Genomic DNA, 23,065 nt, shown 5'->3' with positions numbered 1-23,065 from the left:
GAGTTCGACAGCTACTTGACTAAATATTGTATTTTCGCCTTACGCGACTTGTTCTTCCTTTCCTTTGTTCTTCCTTCTATGCTGCTAACTTGTGCGGGTTCAGTCAAGTGTTGTGAAGATTACACAGTGAAATTGTATGCCCTTATGCAGGTGTTTCATTTCACCAAATTACTAGTACAGACTTGCCAAGTAGGCCAGAGGATAGTGCTACCAGCATAATCAGTTGGCTGTAGGCTGTGTTTGAAGGTTATGTGTTTTCATTTGAATTTTGTCCTTTCATAGTTAATTTTTACATTTAGTCAAGTTTTGACTAAATGTTTTAACGTAGAGGGGGGAATCGAGACGAGGGTTGTGGTGTATGTGTGTGTGTGTGTGTGTGTGTGTGTCTGTCTGTCTGTCTGTCTGTCTGTCTGTCTGTCTGTCTGTGTATGTAGAGCGATTCAGACTAAACTACTGGACCGATCTTTATGAAATTTGACATGAGAGTTCCTGGGTATGATATCCTCAGACGTTTTTTTCATTTTTTTGATAAATGTCTTTGATGACGTCATATCCGGCTTTTCGTGAAAGTTGAGGCGGCACTGTCACGCTCTCATTTTTCAACCAAATTGGTTGAAATTTTGGTCAAGTAATCTCCGACGAAGCTCGGACTTCGGTATTGCATTTCAGCTTGGTGGCTTAAAAATTAATTAATGACTTTGGTCATTAAAAATCTGAAAATTGTAAAAAAAATATTTTTTTTATAAAACGATCCAAATTTACGTTCATCTTATTTTCCATCATTTTCTGATTCCAAAAACATATAAATATGTTATATTTGGATTAAAAACAAGCTCTGAAAATTAAATATATAAAAATTATGATCAAAATTAAATTTTCCAAATCAATTTAAAAACACTTTCATCTTATTCCTTGTCGGTTCCTGATTCCAAAAACATATAGATATGATATGTTAGGATTGAAAACACGCTCAGAAAGTTAAAACGAAGAGATGTACAGAAAAGCGTGCTATCCTTCTCAGCGCAACTACTACCCCGCTCTTCTTGTCAATTTCACTGCCTTTGCCATGAGCGGTGGACTGACGATGCTACGAGTATACGGTCTTGCTGCGTTGCATTGCGTTCAGTTTCATTCTGTGAGTTCGACAGCTACTTGACTAAATGTTGTATTTTCGCCTTACGTGACTTGTTGAGGTTTACGTTCAACTTTGTCCAGTGTGAGACTCAGAATTCACTTTTAGTTTTATACTCACAAGTGCCTGTTTCAATAGTAAACTATTTCTTTTCACTTGACACTGCGTCACCCACCCACACACACACCCCCTCCCACCTATGAAAACATCATTTTGACTAAAACATTGCTTGAGGCCTAAAGATTTCATTGGCTCTGTTGCACCCAGTAACAACACAGGAATATATACAATGTCAGTTAAATTATGTGAGTGTTATGATGTTGCTGTTAGTGTTAGGCAACTGACATTGGCTAGTCATACTCATACTGTGTCACACTGCCCTATGATTTTGAGTGTGACGCGAACAGTCTCTGCATGTATGTATCTAGGTCTTTACAGCTTACAGTTGTTTTCTGTAACACTCACAGGCTGGGGTTCTATGTCTATACAATGTTTTAAACCTTGGACATGTCTATCAATCGACAATTTGAGTGAACAGCCTCAACTGGGGAAGGGATTTGTACAGAGAATGAGAATCATCAGAATGTGCAGTTACATGTAACTAAGTTCTATGTGTATGCCAGTATTTGTGTTCCATGAGCAAATGAGCTGAACTGGTTTCTGGACAGAAAAAATCCCACCTATAGTAATCCGATACCTTATCGCCCCCCCCCCCCCCCCCCCCCCCCCTTGTTGTATTGATTTGCAGGGAAGCTATGGGCTGCAGGCAATGTTCTCTCTCTGTGCATCAGTGCATGCTGTCCCACTGCCCTGGGTGGCAGTACATGTATCCCTATCAGAGAGTAGCAAAGGCAATCATAGGAAGCCTTGTGTCTGCTTCATTGCTGTTTTGTTTGATACAGCCTCAGGAGCTGGTATTAGAATATTGGAAGGAAGGTTCCACTGTATTATTGCTACAGTGGAATCCTCCTTTTTAAAATCCATGACATAAACTAGTCTAAAGACAGTCATTTTTTTCTTAGATTTTCTGTTGATAACGTCCATAAATTTACCTCCAATTTAAGACTACCTCCTTTTGAAAACCTGATAGTTTAAACAAAATATATCTTTAAAAAAAACACAGGTCTTCAAATAATAAAAAGTCGGTTCCACTGTGCAGTTATAATACTTATAAAGTACTGTAACTAATACACATGAACTCAGAACTGTGTGTTTGATACAAGCTCCTGTGATTAGAGCCTGCACACCAAAAGCATGAGTTAGGGCACGTGGGTTGAAGGGTTCACAGTGCTTTGTAGTGGGGTATTTTAGGACAACAGAGTATTGTTATCTGCAGCAGGATTGTGCAATGAACATCTGTGCGTAACAAGGTCACAGCAGCCCCCACCCACCTCCCACCACTGGCTGGCTTCTGTGAATCAGTCATTCCTCGGATTTTCGTAGTGCGTTGTGTTAGCTAGCAGGTCATGACTGGATTTTACTGTGAATTTTGTTTTTATCTTTCAAGGTAATGGGACTTTAAAAAAAGTATAAAAACACTCAAACAAACAAACATGCACCATGAAACAAGGAAATGGATTTTTTTCAATTACGAGGAAGCATATTTACAGTGCATATTTACGAAAATAATTATCCAATGAAATGGAGAACAGTGACCGGGACACTCAAATAAATTGGTATGGGTATAGGGAAGTGAGCATATAAATTCCTTGTGTGTGTGTACTTCATTTTCTGTTTTCTGCACGTTTTATTAATGAGAAATTAATATGGGGTTTTCACAATTAGGACAATAGGGGGAAGGAAGTTGCGTAAGTGGGATATATAAATATACAGAGTTCCTCATTCCATCTGTTAGTGTTAGCCACTGCCAGCTTACTCTGGTCAGTGCAGTGGAACCCCAATTTAACACTTCCCCCTTTTGATGCATCAGTTGATACGATCCGCGTTCTGTAGAGTCCAGACTGAACCGGAAATATTGAGAATCTAATAATGTCAGATGTTTGCCAACTAAGGCTTCATATCCCTCCATCCCCAACCCAACCTTTTTTTTCTTCTCATCCTTCCCATTGTAGGGGACCTGAAGCGAACTGAAAGGGTCACTGCAGTAGTCGTTAATGAAGATAATGTCTAGTTGGTTGAGTGTAAAGGTCTTTGTCATTAAGTGAAGGGTATAAGCAGTACCAGAGGCATCACCTCGGGAGTCTTGGGTAGAAAAGAGAAATAGCTTACATGCCAAACCTATAGAGAAGGTTGGTCAGTGCTTGAAGGGGGAGGGGGGGGGGGGTCGTTGTGGCATGAAACATTAGGATTTCTCTTACCATTATTCTGCATGATGTATTTTTTCATCAGCAAGGAAACTGGCAGCGTCACATATTGGGAAAGAGAATTGTACAGGAGGGCGAATCATTAATGGTATGACATTATTAGATTCTCAGAGCTATTCCTGACTATTTTCGCCTCTTCTGGATAAAGCTGACGAATGAGAGAGTATCGTGGGGGAGTGGTTCCCTTACTGGACGAAAGCAGCAGTGGTATCTGGAAGCCCTTGTTGGTGACCCTGGTTCAGTGGTTGCCCTGAGTTGACCTCCAGCTGACGTAGTGTGTTGCTAGCTGGACAGGGTTGATCATAGTTCACGGGGGGTGGGTGGTGGGGGTGGTGGAGGTGTTTGGTCTTTGATAAAGGCCATCGTTTTTGGCTCCCAATAATGATTGACATTTGTAGATTTTTGACTCTGTTGCACATCCACGATATAATATTTCTTTGAAAGGTGATACATGGGATGGGGTGGGGAAAAGCCTTGACTATTTTATTAATTCTTTTATGTGTCTCCCAACTAATGATTAATTGAATTGATTGCCATATGTAGAGTTGGGACTATTTTCAGAGTTTTGTGGTCAGGATTTACTGTTGCATTTGCACAGACAGATGACTGATACTGACAGATCCAATCAGGCAAATTGAAAAATTGGTCCCGTAAATAGAGATGATTAGTATAGCAACAGCAGCAGTTCCAGACATGACCTGAACTTTTGAAAAGTAATATCAAGGAACATATCTTTGGTATTATTATTGCCAGTCCTTACTAATACTATAGTTATACTGGCTATTGTCATTATCAATCTATTAAAAGTCTTTCACACTCTTAGTCGTAATTATGGGCCATAAATGAACGGATAGGTTGCATGAAATTGATATTTGGCATTATGTAAGTAGCAGTGTCCATTCATTCCAGCCAAGACCTGGTGGAAGGGAGTTGGTTTTATTCCAGCACTATCAGAGCGATAATTTCACTTTCAAAACCGTGTGACAGCGTGGACAGCCCACCACACTGTCCTTAGGCCAACAAAAAAATAGTCTGTTTACGGTAACCCGACCAACCCTATTTTTTTCGCGCGACCCTAGACTTTTTTTTGGCATTTGGGGAAAAAAAATCTTGGTTTTTTTGCAAAATAACGTAAAAATATGTTTTTTTGGAGGAAAAAAAAAATCCCGACCTACCGACCCTATTTTTGGGGCCTATGTTACCGTAAACAGACCTTCTTTTTTTTTTGGCCTAAGCATTGTTGAGACTTGGCCGGACCATAGCGTGCAAGAGGTGACTGACCACAACGGCCCCTGACCATAACGGGCTCCTGCAGCGCGCGCCGGCTGACCTCACAGTCACACATATATTTAGATGTATAGTCTATAGATCTCGGTTCAGACAGAAGCCACTTATTGATCGTGTGGGGCGGGGGGAGTGCGTTTCCCGGTCGCCACGCGGCCTGCACTGATTCGTATCTGCACAAGCCCAGCCGGGAAATGGGTCACCGACCTAGATTGCTATTGATCAAGGCTGGTGCGGTTTGAGACTCCCAGTAAAGAGTACTAAGAGGGGAACAGACCTGGCTAGATGCCAGGCAAGATTTCTCCCTGAAATGTGTGCCAGAGTTAGGGTTAGGGCCAAGCCAGTGTGTTTTGGGAAGAGACCTATATATATTGCATTTCTAAGAAACTTGTGGGACATACGTGTGCTCAGCTTTTGGATAAGAGCCTAAGGCACAGATGTGTGGTATGCAACCAGTTATTTGTTGGCTGATCTACTCACCACAACCAAAACATGATCAGACATGCATGCAGCCAGTCCCCAGCAAACAAACAGAACATTGTCAAGGGAAGCCAAGTCTTTCTCATGAGACTTTAAGACAGCACGAACACCACAGCACTTTAAAATCAGGAAACGGAAATTACAAACAGACAAAAGCTGTAATATTTTTTTATCTGGGGTGTCCGGAATGTGGTTCGGAGGCTGCTTTGGAGCGATTCTCAAACCGCGTGCATTTTTACATTTCCGGGTTATTGCGCACATTTTGAACTGACAACCAATTGCCATACAAACCTCCTCCCATGGCATGGCTTAGTTAGTGAATGAATTGACACATTTGACATTCCAACTTGCATATAATCCACCCCCATACCACTTCTGGTCAACAATTCATCATGCATGCTGTCAGCATTAATCACACACAGGGGGTGGACACATTGAGCTCTCGATGATGAGAATTGGAATTACCGTTTGAAATCTATATGAAACAATCCTTGCGGCATTATTTTCTGAGAGAGCCTTTGTTTTTGCTTGGATTTTTTCCCCACCTAAACACTGCACAGATTTCAATCCCAATCCCCAATTTTAAGATCATCAGGGGGCAGGGATGTAGCTCAGTCGGTAGCGCGCTGGATTTGTATCCAGTTGGCCGCTGTCAGCGTGAGTTCGTCCCCACGTTCGGCGAGAGATTTATTTCTCAGAGTCAACTTTGTGTGCAGACTCTCCTCGGTGTCCGAACACCCCCCGTGTGTACACGCAAGCACAAGACCAAGTGCGCACGAAAAAATCCTGTAATCCATGTCAGAGTTCGGTGGGTTATAGAAACACGAAAATACCCAGCATGCTTCCTCCGAAAACGGCGTGCAAAAAACCCACGAGTGTACATGGGAGTTTCAGCCCACGAACGCAGAAGAAGAAGAAGATCATCAGACCCAGAGTAGGGAAATAATTATGAAGCATTTATGGAAGCTTACATTCGTGTGCTCTTTCTTCCCTCCTCTTTTTGTATCTTGTTTCTTAAGGTGCTAACCGGCACGGTGGCCTAGTGGTAAGGCGTCCGCCCCGTGATCGGGAGGTCGTGGGTTCGAAGTCGGGCCGGGTCATACCTAAGACTTTAAAATTGGCAATCTAGTGGCTGCTCCGCCTGGCATTATGGGGTTAGTGCTAGGACTGGTTGGTCCGGTGTCAGAATAATGTGACTGGGTGAGACATGAAGCCTGTGCTGCGACTTCTGTCTTGTGTGTGGCGCACGTTATATGTCAAAGCAGCACCGCCCTGATATGGCCCTTCGTGGTCGGCTGGGCGTTAAGCAAACAAACAAACAAACAAACAAATCTTAAGGTGCTCTGAATGGTTATCTATGTTTATGCTTGTGTGCAGATGGGCTTGCGAAGAGTACCAGGAACTTAAACAGACGGTGCAGAATTGTATTTTACAGGATTACGATGTCAAAAGGTAACTTCATTTGTGCATGCACAGGCAATTACAATTAGTAGAAAAAAAGTCTGACTTGAATTATTTTGAGAGAGAACGCAGTGCATGCAGAGCATCGGGAGGGGGTGGGGGCATTTTGCTTAAAAGTTGTCTTTATTTAAAGTAGAAAGCTGTTCGCACGATTCACATATATATAGTTTTTGTCGCAGTAAGTTCTGTCAGACAAGAACAAATGCTTTGTTTTTCTATGAATAAACGTTGACAAAACTAAGCTTTCTTTTGTTTTGAGTCTTGATTTTAAACGTAAAGTAAACCCGTTTGTGATTTGTGTCAGACATGTTTATGCTGATTGTTCTTATGTGGTATGTTTCAGCTACGAAAGCATCAAGAGCGTGTGCGACCGGTACAACAAGGCTGTCGACAGCTTTAGACAGCTGGTAGGTCAACCCTTGAACCTCCAGTGCATGTTAGAAAGTGATTGACATCTGCGTGTACTGTGGCCTTTTAAGACCTAGACAAATCTGTGTAAATCAGGTCTTAAAGTTACTGAACTTGTCACGTCCAGGTGCATGTAGCCCCTAGGGCTTTCAGTCATGCCTCAGACAGCTACCCCTTTGGAAAAAAACCCACCTATTTCAAATCATGAACATGCATAATGCATTCAATTTCCAACTTATTTGACGCTATACAATACATATTTTGAAATCATGAAACATGCAGAACATAATATGCAACATCCCACAAATCTGATGCTTTACATCTGCACAACAATCCTTTCATATTTTACATGCGTTAAGTATTCAATTTCCCAGTAATCAAAGGCTATACGTTATTTGAAATCACGAAACATGCACAACATATTCAATGTCCCACAAATTCTCATGCTACACATCGGCACAACAATCAGTTGATATTTTATTTGTCTGACTATGACAATGGCAGGGGTCGACACGACACCAGAGGCCGGTGGAGCGAGCGGGCATGAAGCTGGTTCGCCATGTGATACAGCAGTGCTACAACTACGCTGTCAGGGACCCCGAGCAGCTCAACCACTATGAGCCCTTCTCGCCCGAGGTGAGAACAGCTGGTGTTCATGTTGGAGCATATTTACCCGGATAAGATCGCAATAGACGATGTTCGGAAAGAACTCTGTTCACGCACTTCTAATGACATTCTGAACTTTTTATTTCTTTTATAAAGAGTTCACATGAAGAACAGAATAACACTGTATTTACCCGTACACAGTTATTTTCGAAGTGTGTCTATTTATACACTGCAAGCCCATAAGGGTAAATACAGTGTAATTCTGTGTGAACTCTTTATCAAAGAGTTCCAAGTATACCCGTGTGACCTGGAATAATAGGCCGTGAAAGGTGGATGCAGCGCCTAAAGGCAGTCGATCTACTGGCCGATGTGAATGCGTGATATATTGTGTAAAAAATTCCATCTCACACGGCATTAATAGGTAACATGCGCCTTGAGTCGCCTTGTGTGGTGAGATACGTGCGCGATATAAATCCTCGTAAATAAATAAAATAAAAAGTATATATGCAGAATGTCATAAGAAGTGAGTTTGAAAGAACACCTCACTGTATTTCTGTTTAAAAAACCAGAAATAAAAGCATTGAAATGAAGAGAGTGTGAGTTAAACACCAGTCAGTGGGAGTCTTAGAAGCCTGTACAAATTGATATGGGAAATTATCACTGATTTGAACATGCACAAGTTTTCTTCAAACAAGGCTTATGACAAAGCTACTCACAGATTTCATAATTGTTGGTTTCAACGGGGCTTCCTCTTATTCAATATTGCGGTATTGTTTGGTTTCAGGTTTACGGGGAGACGTCTTTTGACTTAGTGGAACAGATCATCAAGACAATCAAAATCAAAGAGGACGACTACTTCATCGACCTGGGCAGTGGTAAGTTTTTTATATTTAGTCAAGTTTTGACTAAATATTTTAACATCGAGGGGGAATCGAAACGAGGGTATGGTGTATGTGCGTGTGTCTGTGTGTGTGTCTGTGTGTGTGTGTGTGTAGAGCGATTCAGACTAAACTACTGGACCGATCTTTATGAAATTTGACATGAGAGTTCCTGGGTATGAAATCCCCATACGTTTTTTTCATTTTTTTGATAAATGTCTTTGATGACGTCATATCCGGCTTTTCGTGAAAGTTGAGGCGGCACTGTCACGCCCTCATTTTTCAACCAAATTGGTTGACATTTTGGTCAAGTAATCTTCGACGAAGCCCGGGGTTCGGTATTGCATTTCAGCTTGGTGGCTTAAAAATTAATTTATGACTTTGGTCATTAAAAATCGGAAAATTGTAAAAAAAAATAAAAATTTATAAAACGATCCAAATTTACGTTTATCTTATTCTCCATCATTTGCTGATTCCAAAAACATATAAATATGTTATATTCGGATTAAAAACAAGCTCTGAAAATTAAATATATAAAAATTATTATCAAAATTTTTTTTTCGAAATCAATTTAAAAACACTTTCATCTTATTCCTTGTCGGTTCCTGATTCCAAAAACATATAGATATGATATGTTTGGATTAAAAACACGCTCAGAAAGTTAAAACAAAGAGAGGTACAGAAAAGCGTGCTATCCTTCTTAGCGCAACTACTACCCCGCTCTTCTTGTCAATTTCACTGCCTTTGCCATGAGCGGTGGACTGACGATGCTACGAGTATACGGTCTTGCTGAAAAAGGGCAGCTACTTGACTAAATATTGTATTTTCGCCTTACGCGACTTGTTTTTACATCCAGTGTGCACTGTTTTGGTGGGTTGGGGGACGAAGGTTAGGCTAGAGCAGGAAGAGGGTGGTTGCATCAAATGAGGAGGAGGGAAAGAAAATGCATATGTAACTAAGGCTTTTAGGTGAGAAAAGGTTGTTAGTGTATGACTAAGACAGATTGATTCATACTTACATTAACGGACCAAAATAAACAAGAATCACTGTTCGATTCAAGCAAGAAATCTAAAGGGGATGAGATGCGATGGAACCTTGTTGAAATATGATTCTTGTAAATAACAGGGCAAATTCTGGGGAAACCAACTACTTGATTTATACTTACACTAACTGACCAAAATAAACAAGAATCACTGTTCAATTCAACAAAAAATGTAAAGGGGACGAGATGCGATAGGGAACTTATTGAAATATTATTCTTGTAAAAAAAAACAACCCAGTGAATTCAAAGGAAACCGACTACTTTTTACTGCTGATACGTTCTTTGTTAATGGGATGTATAGTTTGTAGAGTGAGAAAAGCAGAGGGATGTATAGTTTGTAGAGTGAGAAAAGCAGAGGGATGTATAGTTTGTAGAGTGAGAAAAGCAGAGGGATGTATAGTTTGTAGAGTGAGAAAAGCAGAGGGATGTATAGTTTGTGGAGTGAGAAAAGCAGAGGGATGTATAGTTTGAAGAGTGAGAAAAGCAGAGGGATGTATAGTTTGTAGAGTGAGAAAAGCAGAGGGATGTATAGTTTGAAGAGTGAGAAAAGCAGAGGGATGTATAGTTTGAAGAGTGAGAAAAGCAGAGGGATGTATAGTTTGAAGAGTGAGAAAAGCAGAGGGATGTATAGTTTGAAGAGTGAGAAAAGCAGAGGGATGTATAGTTTGTAGAGTGAGAAAAGCAGAGGGATGTATAGTTTGTAGAGTGAGAAAAGCAGAGGGATGTATAGTTTGTAGAGTGAGAAAAGCAGAGGGATGTATAGTTTGTAGAGTGAGAAAAGCAGAGGGATGTATAGTTTGTAGAGTGAGAAAAGCAGAGGGATGTATAGTTTGTAGAGGGAGAAAAGCAGAGGGATGTATAGTTTGTAGAGTGAGAAAAGCAGAGGGATGTATAGTTTGTAGAGTGAGAAAAGCAGAGGGATGTATAGTTTGTAGAGTGAGAAAAGCAGAGGGATTTATAGTTTGTAGAGACCACTTATATGTGTTGCAAACTTTGTGAATTGTATTAGTTTATTTTGATGTGTAATATTATGTGACTAGGCATTATTATGCGTGTTGAAAATTTTGTAAATTGTAGAAGTTGACTGATGTATAGTACTATTTGATTTAGCATCGTGTACAGAACTATTTACCTGTGTATGTTTTTGTGAGGTGCTTGGAACTATTTTAGGATTTGCGCCATATAACTTAAGTATCCTCATTATTATCATTATATGTGCAGGTGTGGGTCAGGTCGCCCTCCAGGTGGCAGCAGCTACACGATGCAAGTTCTGTTACGGCATTGAGAAAGCAGAATGGCCAGCCACGTATGCTGTGGTAAGGGAGACAACACCTAATATGCTTAGTTTATAGGAGGAGCGACTTCACATTACTGTGTCCTTATCCTTTGCTCTCTGTAGTTCCAAATCAGTTTTTCTTGATTTTCTTTCTTTTTGTTTTGTTTTAAAAGTGCTCCATCCTGCAGTAATAAAGAATACCTACATACATTCAAAACCTACATACACCAACATTTTAACCAGTCGGTCTGCATTGTTTGTGTGGAAAAACCCCCAATGCAAACACGTTCCATTATTTGTTTGTGTTGATCCAGAGGCACTATTGTATGTGTTTCGTTAGGCGGAATGAGCATAATTGTTGAATAAGAAGGTATTTTCCATGTCATGTGTCTTGATTCTGAAGACGTCGCACATTTTCAGAAGGAGATAATTCATAAGTATTGTAAATCCAGGAACAATGGGCGCAATGGCCTAGTGGATAATATGCCGGCCTCCCATGCTGAAGGTTGAGTGTTTGAATCCTGGCCTTGCCTGGTGGGTTAAGGGTTGAGATTTTTCCGATCTCCATGTTCAACTTATGTGCAGACCTACTAGCACCTTATCCACCTTCGTGTGTACACACAAGACCAAGTGCGCACAGAAAAGATCCTGTAATCCATGTCAGAGTTCGCTGGGTTTTAGAAACACGATAACACCCAGCACGCATCCCCCGGAATCGGAGTATGACTGCCTATATATGGCGGGGGGAAAAAACGGTCATACACCTGAAAAGCCGCTCGTGCAAAACATGAATGCACATGGGAGTTTCAGCCCATGAACAAAGAAGTAAAGCAAAGCGCATGGAATAATTCTGTGGTTCACCCTATGTAAGCTTTCCTTGTTAAATATATCCGGTTATTATGTTCACTTCTGTTTGTTTGTTTGTTTGCTTAACGCCCAGCCGACCACGAAGGGCCATATCAGGGCGGTGCTGCTTTGACATAATAATAATAATAATAATAATGGACATTTGCTATAGCGCATAATCATATATATGCTCAATGCGCTTTACATATTAATTTCTGCCGTGTGAGATGGAATTTTTTACACAATATATCACACATTTACATCGGCCAGCAAACCTCAAGCCTAGTATTAGGGCGAGCATTCACCTTTCACGGCCTTGATTCCAAGTCACACGGGTATTTGGTGGACATTTTTTTTATCTATGTCTATACAATTTTGCCAGGAAAGACCCTTTGTCAATCGTGGGATCTTTAACGTGCACACCCCAATGTAGTGTACACGAAGGGACCTCGGTTTTTCGTCTCATCCGAAAGACTAGCACTTGAACCCACCACCTAGGTTAGGAAAGGGGGCAGAAAATTGCTAACGCCCTGACCCAGGGTCGAACTCGCAACCTCTCGCTTCCGAGGCAAGTGCGTTTACCACTCGGCCACCCAGACCCAGACATATAACGTGCGCCACACACAAGACAGAAGTCGCAGCACAGGCTTCATGTCTCACCCAGTCACATTATTCTGACACCGGACCAACCAGTCCTAGCACTAATCCCATAATGCCAGACGCCAGGCAGAGCAGCCACTAGATTGCCAATTTTAAAGTCTTAGGTATGACCCGGCCGGGGTTCGAACCCACGACCTCCCGATCACGGGGCGGACGCCTTACCACTAGGCCAACCGTGCCGGTATGTTCACTTCTGTTGCAGTTTTCCTAAATGTAATGACTTTTAAGCTAACTGTTGTCATGTTTGTTGACAGGACATGGACAGAATGTTCAAAAAGTGGATGTCTTTCTTCGGAAAGAGTTATGGGGACTACTTGGTGAGTAAGATCAGTACAAGTTGAATGTTGAGGGCAGTTGCAAATTTTTTTGCATGTGAATTGGTTGCAAGGAAAATAAATACAAGATTCAGAGAATTTACTCTTATATAGCTGATAGGGAAAAATGAACTGTGTAAGTGGGTTTTTTTTCAATAATGTTTCTGAATTTTAATGGAGAAATTCATGTTAGTAATGCAGATACATGTATGTATGAATTGTGGAAACCAAGAAAGTTGTGTGTTGTATTGGCTTATAACCTTTGTGGTTGAAAACGACGTTAAACACCAAATAAAGAAAGAAAGTTGTATTGGCTTATTTTGCAGAGTGGACATTTTCTCACACCATTTATTAAAAACATTTTTCAGCTGGAGAAAGGAGACTTCCTAATAGAAGATATACGAGAGCGAATTGAAAGCGCTTCGTGAGTATACTTGCTTTCTCTCTTGTGTTCTTTCTGTAGTGTTAACTAAGGAAAGACAACCAACTAAATACTGCACACCTGTTCCCCCTTACTTGTTGCTTCCCAATGTTAGATGCTGAACTTGTATTTAACTCCTTGCTTCAAATCCTTTTGATTAAAATTGTGGAATTTCAGTTGACAGTATATTTAGAATCAAAAACCAAGAAAGGTAGGTTGTTGGAACATTTGTTATTGAGAAAACAATACATTCACAAATATGTCGACCCAACGGTCTTTACAGTGCACAGACAAACAATGAGTAACGAGAACTTGGCTTGATCCAATGTTTCTGTCAGTATATTTAGTCAACAAAATTTACAGCAAAAAAAATTCTTATCAATAACTTTAATTTAAAGATTTCTGTTTTTGTTCCCCCTCTGAATGTGATGGTTGTTTTGTTTTTCCTTGCAGTGTGATATTTGTGAACAACTTCGCCTTTGGACCTCAGGTCGATCATCATGTAAGTCAAGTTCTCACGCTTTTGGGATCAAATGCATAAGCCGACGGGCGCAGTAAGACGTCTTAAGTAAGCAAGTAAGTAAGAAGTGGCGTGGTAAGACGTCGGCCTCCAAATCGTGAGTTCGATCTCCCAGGTCAACCTTTGTGCAGACCTGCTAGTGACTTAACCCCCTTCATGTGTACACGCAAGCACAAGACCAAGTGCGCACGGAAAAGATCCTGTAATCCATGTCAGAGTTCGGTGGGTTATAGTAACACGAAAATATCCAGCATGCCTCCCCCGAAATCAGCGTATGCTGCCTGAATGGCGGGGTAAAAACGGTCATACACGTAAAAATCAAGTCGTGTTAAAAACATGAGTGAACGTGGGAGGCTAAGCCCATGAACGAAGAAGAAGAAGTGCATAGCCATATCATCAAGTTTCAGAATGATGACAAAGATTGTTCCTTTTAAAGGAATTAACTGAATAAAGAGGTTTTTTTACTCTGTCTTGGATAAGAACAAGTTTATTCCTGTGTATTTAGCTTCCATGTACAGTAGTGAGTGGGATGCATGGGTAGGGAAGTATTATTGATACAGTGGAACCCCCCTTGTAGGACCTTGAAAAGTCTGAGGAAAGCAGGTCTTAAAAAGGAGGGTCTTAAAATGGAGGTAATTAGGCCAACAAAAAAAAGGTCTGTTTACGGTAACATAGGCCAAAAAAATAGGGTCGGTAGGTCGGGATTTTTATTTTTATTTTGTTTTTTTTTTCCCCAAAAAACATATTTTTACGTTATTATTTTTTTTCCCAAATGCCAAAAAAAGGTCTAGGGTCGTGCGAAAAAAATAGGGTCGGTCGGGTTACCGTAAACAGACTATTTTTTTGTGTGGCCTTAACAGAGGTTATGAACAGAAAATGTGAGAAATCAAGGTCCTAAAATGGGGGTGTTCCAGTGTAACCGAAAGACACAAGTGTATTAACTTCGATTTGCTTTGATCATTGAGTTTTTTGTTTGTTTTTTTGTTGTTGTTGTTGCTTGCATCCTTCTTCATTGATCTTTTTTTCTTTCTTTTTTCTCCGCTTTTTATATTATTGTAAATCCTTCTTTGTTAATTCGACATTTTGATTGGTCAATGCAATCACTCAGCGGTCAGGCAATCAGCGTGTCTCACCTCCAAATGGATCTGCCTCAATGTACACTTCCTGGCAAGCGTATCAATACAAGTCATGTGTTTCACGTGTCGCCATGACTGCAATAGTTTCTGCCAGCCGGTTGGTCATGCGCACGAACGATAGACAAATCAAGGGAAATGGAAGACAGCATGTACGCAATTTGGTGACCGAGACATGAAAAGGGTGTGACGTCATGTTATAATGAATGACGAATTGTTCTAGCGAGAACGTCACTTTGTGATTCGGCCTTTGCAGACTTCTCAAAAGGAACAAGTCATGGAAAAGTCAGTCTGTAAAATATAGAAAAGCACATAATATAAATAACCTCAAGCGAATTATAATGTGCTAAGCACATCGTAATTCCATGGGACTATACTTTCACCGAAGGCGATGGTAAGTACGTGACAAGTCATGAATAAAATTGATGAATTGAGGTGCCACTTCACATCCAAAAAGAAAGATCCTTTGAATGGATAGATTTACAATTACAATATCGACCTGCTGCTTTCAACATGTCGGGGTGTGCCTAAATTGTCTCACCTGTGATTTGTAAATGGAATCCCGAAGGCACACCCCTCCATGTTGAAAGCAATCGGTGAATATTGTATCAATGTTTCTATTTTAAATATACCTATATCATTAACAATACGTACTAATCTAAATGTATTTTAAACAACTTTTCTATATATAACAATTCCCTCTCAAAAAAATGCATACAATATCCAGAGGGGAACCATATCTATAAATACCAACACACATTGTGGCTATCACAATCAAATAATTCACATAACTTATTAGTGCCTTGGAATTTTGTTAATTTTCAAATACGCCCCAAAAAACTTCCTTACATTAAGATTAAAATTTTTAAAAAAAAGATCATTGAGTTTGTTGTTTGTTTTCATTTGCAGTTAAAGAGCATGTTTTCCAACATGAAGGAGGGTGCTAAAATTGTGTCCTCCAAAGCATTCTGTCCACTCAACTTCAGAATCACTGATCGCAACCTCAGTGGTAAGTGCCTCCTATCTGAAAAATTGGCAAGACTTATTTATACATGTACAATCAGGGGAAAAGTAAGGGGGAGGAAGAATGTGTGTGTGTGTGTGTGTGTGTGTGTGTGTGTGTGTGTTTGTGTGTCACTGTGTGTGTGTGTGTGTGTGTGTGTGTCACTGTGTTTGTGTGTCACTGTGTGTGTCACTGTGTGTGTCACTGTGTGTGTCACTGTGTGTGTCACTATGTGTGTCACTGTGTGTGTGTCACTGTCTGTGTGTGTCACTGTCTGTGTGTGTCACTGTCTGTGTGTGTCACTGTCTGTGTGTGTCACTGTCTGTGTGTCACTGTGTGTGTGTGTCACTGTGTGTGTGTGTGTGTGTGTGTGTGTGTATGTATGTGTACATTGCTCAGGTGAAGTCTTCTTCTTCTTCTTGGCGTTCGCAGGCTCAGATGAAGTGACTGTGTGTACATTGCTCAGGTGAAGTGACTATTTATATTACATGTTATATTCCTGTCATAGCTTTGTCATAGCTTTAATGGGAATTTGAAAGCTGTATCAGTGCTCTACTGAAGCAGTCCTGCTCTCGCTTAGGACACAGATGACCTGTTGACTCTGAATATACCGTAGAGCACCAGTATCAGTGACTTGTTGTAAAAGTTAGTTCAATCAATCAATCAATATGAGGCTTATATCGCGCGTATTCCGTGGGTACAGTTCTAAGCGCAGGGATTTATTTTTTTATTTTTTTATTTTTATTTTATGCAATTTATATTGCGCACATATTCAAGGCGCAGGGATTTATTTATGCCGTGCGAGATGGAATTTTTTTTACACAATACATCACGCATTCACATTGGCCAGCAGATCGCAGCCATTTCGGCGCATATCCTACTTTTCACAGCCTATTATTCCAAGTCACACGGGTATTTTGGTGGACATTTTTATCTATTCCTATACAATTTTGCCAGGAAAGACCCTTTTGTCAATCGTGGGATCTTTAACGTGCACACCCCAATGTAGTGTACAACGAAGGGACCTCGGTTTTTCGTCTCATCCGAAAGACTAGCCCTTGAACCCACCACCTAGGTTAGGAAAGGGGGAAGAAAATTGCTAACGCCCTGACCCAGGGTCGAACTCGCTTCCGAGCGCAAGTGCGTTACCACTTGGCCACCCAGTCAAGGAGAATTTTGGGAGTGCAAACCAGGTGCTCATTGTTATCGTAACTTTTAATTTCTGCGGTAAGCACACATGACAATATTCAGATGTGTGGTTGAGGTCAGACGTTTTTGTGAGCTCCAAAGGCCAAATTACAGAGCCGTGTCGGAGATTTAGACCAAAGATTCCATCACTATTTTGGACTCTTTGATCTCTTTTTGACTTTAGCATGTATCCAAGTTCACACGCCTGATCAAGTGTTATTAACTTTCAGACATGGGATTCTTCCGTAAATATACGGAATTCCGTAAATTTGTAGGCTCCAGGGATCATTCTTGAGATTCGTGCAAATCCGCTGAGAAAATGTTGGGGTATATGTAGGTATAGACCCAAGTTTTTCGGCCGGTCCGCTGATCGCGACGCTCCATTCCATACTATTCTTGAACGGTTGGTTCCTAAAACGGTCAGACTGTTGCTGGTCGATCCGTATGGGAACGCGCTCTTTGTCTCCTACAGTCACCGTTTCAACGTAGCTATCGGGGATTCAGTATAAGCATACCGTATGAGAATGATTCGGCGCCATTTTTACATCGCTTCGAGCCACCTGCCAAAATGATGAGGAAGCTAAAGCGAGACGAAACCGTTCTAGCCCGGGAAATTGACCAGCAGAAGTACAAGAAAAATCTCTGGAGATTCGACTGGCTCGATGAAGTTGTATCATTGAGCTGGAAAGACGAGAAAGGCCAGAAGACACAAGACGTGAAACTGAAAGTTGGCGATGCTTTTGCTAAAATCAACTTGCCGGGAAAAGCTCAGTGCACTTTGTGCAACGATGTTAATGTTATCAACTACGGGTCCAATGGAAAGACTGCCCTCAAAAGCCACTTGAAAAGCAACAAGCACCTGACTATCCTGAAAACCCAGTCGGGTAATCAGTCACTGGGGTCGTTTGGCACCGACAAGGTAAGAACATTGAAACCACACCGTCACACCCCGCCTCTCTCTCTCTCTCTCTCTCTCTCTCTCTCTCTCTCTCTCTCTCTCTCTCTCTCTCTCTCTCTCTCTCTCTCTCTCTCTTTCTCTCTCTCTCTCTCTCTCTCTCTCTCTCTCTCTCTCTCTCTCTCTCTCTCTCTCTCTCTCTCTCTCTCTCTCTCTTTCTCCTCCTTATTTTGAGTCTTAGTATAAAATTAATTTGAGAAACATGGGAAGGAAGAGAAAGGGGGGGGGGGGGCTATGATTAAGTTCAAATATGCATTTCAGGGCCATTTTTGTGTGTCTAAAACACTAAAAACCTTCAGCTTCTGGGGGCAAAGCCCCCAGACCCCGACTTTCTGCGGCCCCCAGACTCCCACCTTCTTTTTCCTTAATTATCACTTTTTCTAAATCCCATGTCTGAACTTTATTTCATTTTCAGACATTGGTTCCATCATGCAAGTCCAGGAGCTGTCACCGCTGAGTGGCGCAGTGTCGTGGACGGGCAAAGCATTCGCATACTACATCCACACCATCGATAGAACACTGGTCAGTACCTTCTGTCATCATGTCTTTTTCACTACTCTAATGTGGGGCTTGCAAGGCACGAGGTTTCACATCAGTAGACGAATTCCAAAAATAACTTTATTGAGTTTGTATGGGTTGTGTGAGAGTGACCTTTTCTTGCAATACCTCCGACAAACGAAGGATGGACCAATCACTAGCGCGAGGTCTGTTGGAAACACGTGCTCCGTCTATTTTGAACCCTGCAACCTTTTTTTCCTTGTGTATGACTTAAGTTGAACAAATCCATTTTCAAAGACGATCAGCAGCGTTGCAGAGAAAAGCGTAGACCTGTCAACTTATACCTTTGAATAAAAATGTTAACACGTGTGTATACTACTGTGTGTTTTTTTTATAACTGTTTGCTAACATTTTGTCCTGGATTTGTCCACCATGTAAAACCTACAGGGAGCATCAAGTCAAAATGACATAAACTTTTATTTTAATCTTTTAAGGTGTGTAATTTGTATTGTAGAAAGAATGTCCAGATTGAATGCTTGGTCTCAAGACAGCATTTATCTGACAGGGAAACAAAAGTTTCTGTGACTCGGAGTATCGTGCATTGCATAAGTTTCTTGAAAACGAATCCAAGATGTTGATGGTAGTACATGTACGTAGGGTGTCATGCATATTATTTTTCGCAAATAAAGTTTGTGCTTTCACAAATTTTTGCTGCTGTGGTAAATCTACACCATTAATCTCAAAACAGCCGTCTATGTTGTTGTGACTTGATGACCCCTTTTAAGGTGTGTGTTTCACTAATCCAAGGTTACTAAGGTGTGTTACTCTCTTTTGTAAGTGCATTTTCCGACAAACTTGTCACAGTCTGGTTCCATGGTTTTTTGTAGCAGAGGGAAGTTTTTCCCAACAGGATCAGGTGTGTTTTAAAGCAAGATGATGACGCTCGAAGGGCTGTCTTGTTGCTAAAGTCCCAAATCTCTGCTTCCTCAGCCACTTTTTTGTCTGACATTTTTTTCTCAAAAGACCACGTTTCAGTTTGTGCAGTATTCTAGCAAAGGACGTATATTTCAGATGGTTTAAAGGCTGAGCCGGGGTAAAGAAGGCGCCTATGCTTTAGCTGGAGCAGATTTCCAAACTACACAGGCAATGGTCAAACATCGCTTAAACGCTTTTCTCAAATATCTTTTGACAAAAGGCCTTATTGTGCGAGCAATCATGCAGACAGATGTATCGCATGGTTCTCTTCAACAGTACACCCTTAAAATTAAATGTTTCATCGAAAAGGTTTGAATCAGGAGAAGCCGTTATTGCACATTCGACTTGACAGTTCATCGCGGGTTTCTAGGTGCAGTATAAATTTGAGGAAAATAAAGAAAGGGCTAATTGGGAAGTGGCGATTCTGGATCCATTGGACCATGGTATTGTGTTGAAAAGAAAGAAAGAGAAAAAAAAAGGTGTTTTGAGTGCATGTGTGGCAATGTTTGAAGAGTGTGCAGAACTTCTCTTCTCCTGATGACAGTCACTTTCATTGTGATCTGTGGGTTCTGACCCAAAGAACCAATGCTACAAATCCTTAACAATGTATGTATATTACACAGGCATGGGAACTGTCAGTTATCTTCTAGGCCCTGTCCGAATGTGTGGGTCTACACATTTTTTGTCTTATTTTTTTTTTTCAGGAAAAAGGACAATACCCAGCTGTACATGCGAAAGAACAGATTCTTTTTTATGCCTTTGTTACAAAAACTTCGATTTTTGAGTCTTAATGACTTAGACAAGCTTGGTGGGGATGTTTGTTTTGCTTGATGACAGATTCCCATGCCTGGATCAGTGAGCGATTTCATGAAGTTGATTGAAGTGATTGTTATTGTGGGATGTTTCCATCCATGGTTATCTCTCTGCTTTAGTGCTGTCACGTTAAGTGTATTTTTGGTCTATTAGACATGTTTGTTGTTTGTTGTATGCAGCTTGAACATTTAAAAAAAAATGGTGCTTCAAATGATGACAGCTTGTCAGCCGCATCTCTGAATGAAATGGGGATTCTGATCTAAGGAACCACTGATGAAGCATTGGCAGGGAAACAAAGTGGTTTTGCACAGTGTGCAACAGTTCACAACAGTATTCAGCACTCTGTTCTTTTTTTTTCTCTCCAGTGTATGGTGTTAAGATGACAGCTAAACCCAACTGGACATGATGTATGGAAGTGCGGGGATTTTGAACAGAGTGCAGCAGTGTATGGTGTTAAGATCTGAGCTAAACCCTACAGGACATGATGTATGGAATCGCAGGGATTTTGAGCAGAGTGCAGCAATGCACAGCACTTAATGACTTTTTTTTCAGCGTAAGATGTTACTGTCACGGCTAAAAACAACAGTATGCTGCTTACCTTGGTCAGGCCATTCATGCCTTCTTCAAGTAAAAAAAAAAAAAGAAAAAAAAGGTGCGTTACGTTTCAAAGACAACAGTGAACTTAACAGACAGAGATCACAAGATGAGAGAAGGAGGTTTGAAGGATCAGGGACATCAAAACTTGTCAGTCAGGCAAGTGAAAGAAGCAACAACAACAACAAGTCGCGTAAGGCGAAAATACAACATTTAGTCAAGTAGCTGTCGAACTCACAGAATGAAACTGAACGCAATGCAACGCAGCAAGACCATATACTCGTAGCATCGTCAGTCCACCGCTCACGGCAAAGGCAGTGAAATTGACAAGAAGAGCGGGGGAGTAGTTGCGCTGAGAAGGATAACACGCTCTTCTGTACCTCTCTTCGTTTTAACTTTCTGAGCGTGTTTTTAATCCAAACATATATCTATATGTTTTTGGAATCAGGAACCGACAAGGAATAAGATGAAATAGTTTTTAAAACGATTTCGAAAATTTAATTTTGATCATAATTTTTATATTTTTAATTTTCAGAGCTTGTTTTTAATCCAAATATAACATATGTATATGTTTTTGGAATCAGAAAATGACGAAGAATAAGATGAAATTGTTTTTGGATCGTTTAATAAAAAAATAATTTTAATTACAAGTTTCCGATTTTTAATGACCAAACTCACTCATTAGTTTTTAAGCCACCAAGCTGAAATGCAATACCAAACCCCGGGCTTCGTCGAAGATTGCTTTGCCAAAATTTCAATCAATTTGATTGAATAATGAGGGTGTGACAGTGCCGCCTCAACTTTTACAAAAAGCCGGATATGACGTCATCAAAGGTATTTATCGAAAAAATGAAAAAAACGTCCGGGGATATCAAACCCAGGAACTCTCATGTCAAATTTCATAAAGATCGGCCCAGTAGTTTAGTCTGAATCGCTCTACACACACACACAGACAGACAGACAGACACACACACACACATACACCACAACCCTCGTCTCGATTCCCCCCTCTACGTTAAAACATTTAGTCAAAACTTGACTAAATGTAAAAAGAGGAAAAAAAGCTAGTCTTTTAATGGTAGTGTTTTTTTTCATGAACTGTGTGGTTGATGGTTGCCCTGCACAACTAAGTCACTTGCACGAAGAAGGCATGATTGGTCTGGTTATGACTAATTCATCTTTTTTTCTAGCCCACCCCGGTCAGTAAGTATATTTACACTGTTCATCTTGCTTTGCGGATTTTGGTTTTTAACGTTTTCTTTTACAGTCACCTGACGTTGTATGGTTGAAAGCGATTTAAAATCAGAGGTGAGAAGCCTGGTGGCAGAGGCCAGTCAGTTTGAAGGTGTTGGGAGGTGTGGTATTTTGCAAACAATTGACTTGGCCGCGCGCTCATGTTGAAATGTATCCACGGTCTAGACTTAAAACTGATGGATTTCTCACATGTTGCTTTGTGCAGTTAGAGAAATACTTCCAAAGGCTGAAAAATCCAAAGGCAGCAGTAAGTTTGTATTTATTTATTTATTTTATTTGATCTTTGTGTGTGTATATTAAGAGGTGTTCGTTTGTGTGTCTGTCTGTCTGTCTGTGGGTCCGTCAAAATACCCTTCCATCCATCGGTCAGTCATGGCTGTCCGTCTGTCTGTGTTTGTTTGTGTACCTGTGGTTCTGTGATCAAGCAATTTGTCAAAGATGCGCATGTGTGTGTATAAATTGGTCTGTAAGAACTGATGATGCCAGACAATACAATAGTAAATAATAATGTAGAAAAGGATATTTCATACGGCAGTATAGGTTACAATTCAATACGTGAATATCTCAAATTGAAAAATTCAGTAATGATCGAATACAAAAGTATCACATTTAATGATTTATCAGTAGCTTTTTGCATAGAGTGCATGCACACATTGATTTCTTTACCTGAAACTAATGAAGAAATATTGACTCTTGCTAGAAACAGATCTATGGAAACATCAAAACAATGCTTCAGCTGACGGCATCTTCACAGTCGCATTGCTTAACTGTGAATTTTTAGCACAGATCTTCTGATGCAGCAAGCATTGAGTGATATGCATATTGCATATCAATAACTTAAGACGATAATTGGTAGGTTTCAGAACTAAAATGAAAAACCGTAAATGTCTGTTTCAGAAATAAGATTGTTTGTTGATGAAAATTTATATGCGAAACTGAAGAAGAACCAAACTTAAATACAGTGCAACTTTGTCTAAAGATGTGAAAATTTTTTAATGAA

The 23,065-nt window shown here is 40.5% G+C and overlaps 1 protein-coding gene across 3 annotated transcripts in view; it reads left to right on the top strand.

Moving 5' to 3' along the window:
• The window catches only part of LOC138966113 (platelet binding protein GspB-like), a 65,300-nt gene that overhangs the window by 6,596 nt on the left and 35,639 nt on the right, over nucleotides 1-23,065 (top strand). For all 3 annotated transcript variants that reach the window (XM_070338197.1, XM_070338198.1, XM_070338196.1), the window contains exons 3-13: nucleotides 6,598-6,672; nucleotides 7,025-7,088; nucleotides 7,594-7,725; nucleotides 8,480-8,570; nucleotides 10,837-10,931; nucleotides 12,652-12,714; nucleotides 13,080-13,135; nucleotides 13,586-13,634; nucleotides 15,695-15,794; nucleotides 18,347-18,453; nucleotides 22,271-22,312. In XM_070338197.1, the coding sequence (XP_070194298.1) occupies nucleotides 6,598-6,672; nucleotides 7,025-7,088; nucleotides 7,594-7,725; nucleotides 8,480-8,570; nucleotides 10,837-10,931; nucleotides 12,652-12,714; nucleotides 13,080-13,135; nucleotides 13,586-13,634; nucleotides 15,695-15,794; nucleotides 18,347-18,453; nucleotides 22,271-22,312 (874 nt within the window). The remainder of the gene's footprint in view (nucleotides 1-6,597; nucleotides 6,673-7,024; nucleotides 7,089-7,593; nucleotides 7,726-8,479; nucleotides 8,571-10,836; nucleotides 10,932-12,651; nucleotides 12,715-13,079; nucleotides 13,136-13,585; nucleotides 13,635-15,694; nucleotides 15,795-18,346; nucleotides 18,454-22,270; nucleotides 22,313-23,065) is intronic.

This window comes from Littorina saxatilis, linkage group LG5 (genome assembly GCF_037325665.1).
Source record: "Littorina saxatilis isolate snail1 linkage group LG5, US_GU_Lsax_2.0, whole genome shotgun sequence".
NCBI classification, from domain to species: Eukaryota; Metazoa; Mollusca; class Gastropoda; order Littorinimorpha; family Littorinidae; genus Littorina; species Littorina saxatilis.
This window is presented reverse-complemented; position numbering and strand designations above follow the sequence as displayed.